This window comes from Canis lupus, chromosome 11, assembly GCF_048164855.1.
Source record: "Canis lupus baileyi chromosome 11, mCanLup2.hap1, whole genome shotgun sequence".
Classification (NCBI taxonomy): domain Eukaryota; kingdom Metazoa; phylum Chordata; class Mammalia; order Carnivora; family Canidae; genus Canis; species Canis lupus.
The window spans coordinates 39,035,655-39,039,243 of record NC_132848.1 but is presented as its reverse complement, the minus strand read 5'-3'; the positions used below and the strand labels follow the sequence as shown (position 1 = coordinate 39,039,243).

The following is a 3,589-nucleotide window of genomic DNA, read 5'->3' as shown; positions in this document are numbered from 1 at the left end:
GGGATTTCCATATAGACAATGGTTCCATGCTGCTACTACGGCAATTACCCTGAGTGGTGCTGGAAGACTTTCGAATACACTACGCTGACTTATATATATTCATGTGTTTATCTCTCAGGACAGCAGCTACATTACAGAATGCACTGGTTTGATCACTTCAACTCTGCTCTGCTTGGAAAGCTAATAGAACAAAGCTGAAAGAAAAGAAATCAAAGTTACAATTTATAAATTAGCATAATCTCCACCTGCCACTAGAGTTGAGTTGCCAGTAACCTTCAAGGAGGAATTTCTGCTAAGAAAACCTGGAAAGGCAGACCAGGGACCAAGAAACCCTGCTAATTTGCTTTTGAGCACTCTTATAGGTAGATGTCATTTTAAAGACCTAGAAAAAAAAAAAAAAGACCTAGAAAGTATACATACCATCATTGCAGTATTTCCTATTCAATATTCAACTATGCAAAAGGCTTTTGACTGAATATTGAGTAGATTCAATCATGACCTATCTTCACTGTATAACTCCTTCTCCTTTAGACACTGTGCTTGCTTTAAGCCGAGTGAACCACTGCTTCCTGACACTCCTTTGATCATCTCACACTCAACACCTTCATCATACTGGAAAATGAGGCCATAAACTGAAATATGAGGCTATATTTTTTTTTTCTATTTAATAATTATTTTTTGCTTTATTTTGTTCATACGTGACAGCCCCAAACCCAACACTTGGTTTTTCTCTTTTGACTTTACTACTCTGCCATTACCTAGGTCAACAGTCTTCCTCCCAGTAGTATATATGGTTTGATCCTCATCACGCAGGTATAACACAGGTCCTCAGAGATCAGGGCTCTCCAGCACCAGGACCTCCGTCATCCCCTTTGACTGTACTCTTGGTGCTGGGGCTCTGCCCAGGTCCTGTCACCCCTGAGGTGTCCTTAGGCCAGAAACACCAAGCAGGCTACATGTTCTCTGCCAACTCTGAATAAACGTGGGGACTGCTTAGAGCCTAGGGTTGAGGGTAGTGAGGCAGGCTGTGTCTGGGTCCATTACAAAGGGATGCTGTGCTTGATTAACGAAGTCTGCCACGGCGATACCCTCTAGACATGTCTGGAATGGGGACCCTGGGGGGAGACTGCGTGCCGGCTACAGGCTGCTCAGACAGGGACAAGGTATGTACTATATCCTTGCATTTGGCGATTCTTCTGCTTCCCAGGCTGCATTGTCTCACACACCAGGTGGCTGAGGAGGCATTCTGAAGGCCATGAAGGTTTAAGTGGCTTCCCTAGGCTCTGGAAGGAAGAGAATAAGCCCCAAGCTAAAGGGTGCTTGGGAGGACAGCTCACACAGGCCCCGCAGGCCCCGTGGGGTCTGTAAGCTCAGGCTGTGCTGGCATTAGCTCCTTATCCTCTGGAGTCCATGCTGGCATTAACTCCTTATCCTCTGGGGTCCGTTTCATCCCGGTAAAGACAGCTAGCTGGATGACTGTCAGAATGAGATGCAACTTGGGGGTAAAGATGCTTTTCTGTATGTGACACAGAAATAACCTTAATCTCTAAATAAACCTGTACAAAATTTCCAGTCCAAACTAAAAAAGTTTACCTTCTATGCTACCAACAAACTGAAATGGAGTAAAAGAACAGTCTTACTTTAATCAAGTTCCAGCAAGAGGGCACACTGCTTTGGAAAGCATCTGTCTCAGCAGAAAACGCAAGGGTGTGTGTAAAAGAATGTTTCTAGAAAATACCAAAGGCACCAAACAGAACCTTAACTTTGCCTTCCAATTCCCCTCGATGCCACTGCATACCCTGGGTGGGGAGGCTACTTCGTCCAGCTGACTTTGGGAATGTCATAATGCTCCGTAAGGGTGTCCAAGTGTCTGTTGAAGTCCTCCACTCTCTGCTTGTGGGTTTTAGATGCTTTCTTTAGGATCCTTTCCATTTGCCGCTTCTCCTGCATCTTCTCGAAGGCCGCCTTGGCAGGGGTTCGCTTGTCCAGGCCTCGCCGCTTCTCCTCCTCGTTCTTTTTGCTCGTTCCCATCGCTTCCAAGAGTTTCGCCTTGTCTTTGTCTTTCTTTTTCTTCTTCCGCTTGGTCACACCGAGCTCTGCAACGCCTTTTAGTTTCAGGGGCCCCTTCTGAACCTGCTCGTAGGCCGCCATGATCCCTCTTGCTTTTAGAGGCTATATTTTTATCATAACTGCAGTGGCAACCTAAGTGTCAAGAACATGGAGATGGAAAAAAAAAAAAAAGAACATGGAGATGGTAGACATTGGTACTAAAAATACAGCATCTTATTCTTCCACTCTATGAGTTTTCCTTTGTTTCATTTTGCTGTATATCACTTGTCAATTTTGTCTGCCACCAAACTATCAAATCCATAGGGACAAAGACTGAGTCTTGGCTATATTTTATTTCTAACATCTGGCAAGTGACACCTGAGAGACACATATAACTGGCTGTTAGATTATTTTGAAAGGTCACTGTGGAAGGGTTCATGAAGGATATGGGTCTTACTCTGCTTATTAATCAGATAACTGGAGAAGGTAAGAATCTTGAGGTCAAGTCTGTTACAAAGGACCAGGCTTATGAAATTAAAAGGTAAAAATGAAGTTGAATATTTTATTCATTTATTCAACACATATTTAATGTTTATTATTGTTGGAGAATAAGCAGTGAAAAAACACATAGAGATCCCTACCACAAATAGTTATAGTGGGAGAGTCAGATAACAGATAAGAGAAATACACACAAACACACACACATACACACACACATTTTACATAGCTATAAGGAAAACATAAGGCAGAGAAGAGGGCTAGAATATACTAAGAGGGGTGTGAAGTACTTACATTTTAGTAGCAGTGACAGGGGAAGCCTCACTTATGGTATCTCTGAGCAAGCACCCAGGGGAATTATGGGAACAAGCCATGTACCTATCTAATGGAGGGATGCTATGGTGCACAGGGTATGAATAGCAGTATGTTCATATGTTCTAGAAATAGCTCATAGGCCAATTTGGCTAGAACAGTGTGAATGAGGAGGTAAATAGGTGAGGTCACGAGAGATCATGTAGAACTTTGCAGGCCATAGTAAGGAATTTCATTCACTTACTGAGTAAGATTAGGCAACATTAAGCAGAGCAGTGACATAAGTGACTTATATTTTAACAGGATCACTCTAGCTGTTATGATGAGACTAAGGTCAGGAGCAAGAATGTTAAATTAAAAAAAACTATTAAAATATTTTAGGCAAGTATGGTGATAGCTTGAACAATAGTAGTAGTAGTGGAAGTGATAGGAAGTAATAGGGTTCTGGATCTATTTGAAGTCATAACCAAAATGAATTTGGGATGTGATATGAAAGGAAAAAAGGAATCAGGTATGACTTTAAGATTTTGTCCTAAACAACTGGAAGGTGTTGTTATTAACTAGGATAGAGAAAAACATTTTAAAGATCAGGGTGGTACAAAGTAGTTGAAATAACAGAAACTCAGTTTAGGACATGTAAATTTGAGATACCTATTGAGCATTCAAGTGGGAGGTTGAGTGGGCAGTTGGATACATGGGTGTAGAGTTTGGATGAGGAGCCCAGAGATGT

The 3,589-nt window shown here is 42.1% G+C and overlaps 1 protein-coding gene across 1 annotated transcript; it reads right to left on the bottom strand.

Annotated features, from left to right (window-relative positions):
• Positions 1-650: 650 nt before the first annotated feature.
• LOC140643024 (protein FAM32A-like) lies at positions 651-2,162 on the bottom strand. Its single transcript, XM_072844358.1, has 2 exons — positions 1,799-2,162; positions 651-1,283 (listed from the first exon to the last, which is right to left on the bottom strand). Exon 1 carries the CDS (start codon positions 2,149-2,151, stop codon positions 1,813-1,815), a length of 339 nt encoding a protein of 112 aa, XP_072700459.1. The 5' UTR covers positions 2,152-2,162; the 3' UTR covers positions 651-1,283; positions 1,799-1,812.
• Between the last annotated feature and the right edge of the window lie 1,427 nt (positions 2,163-3,589).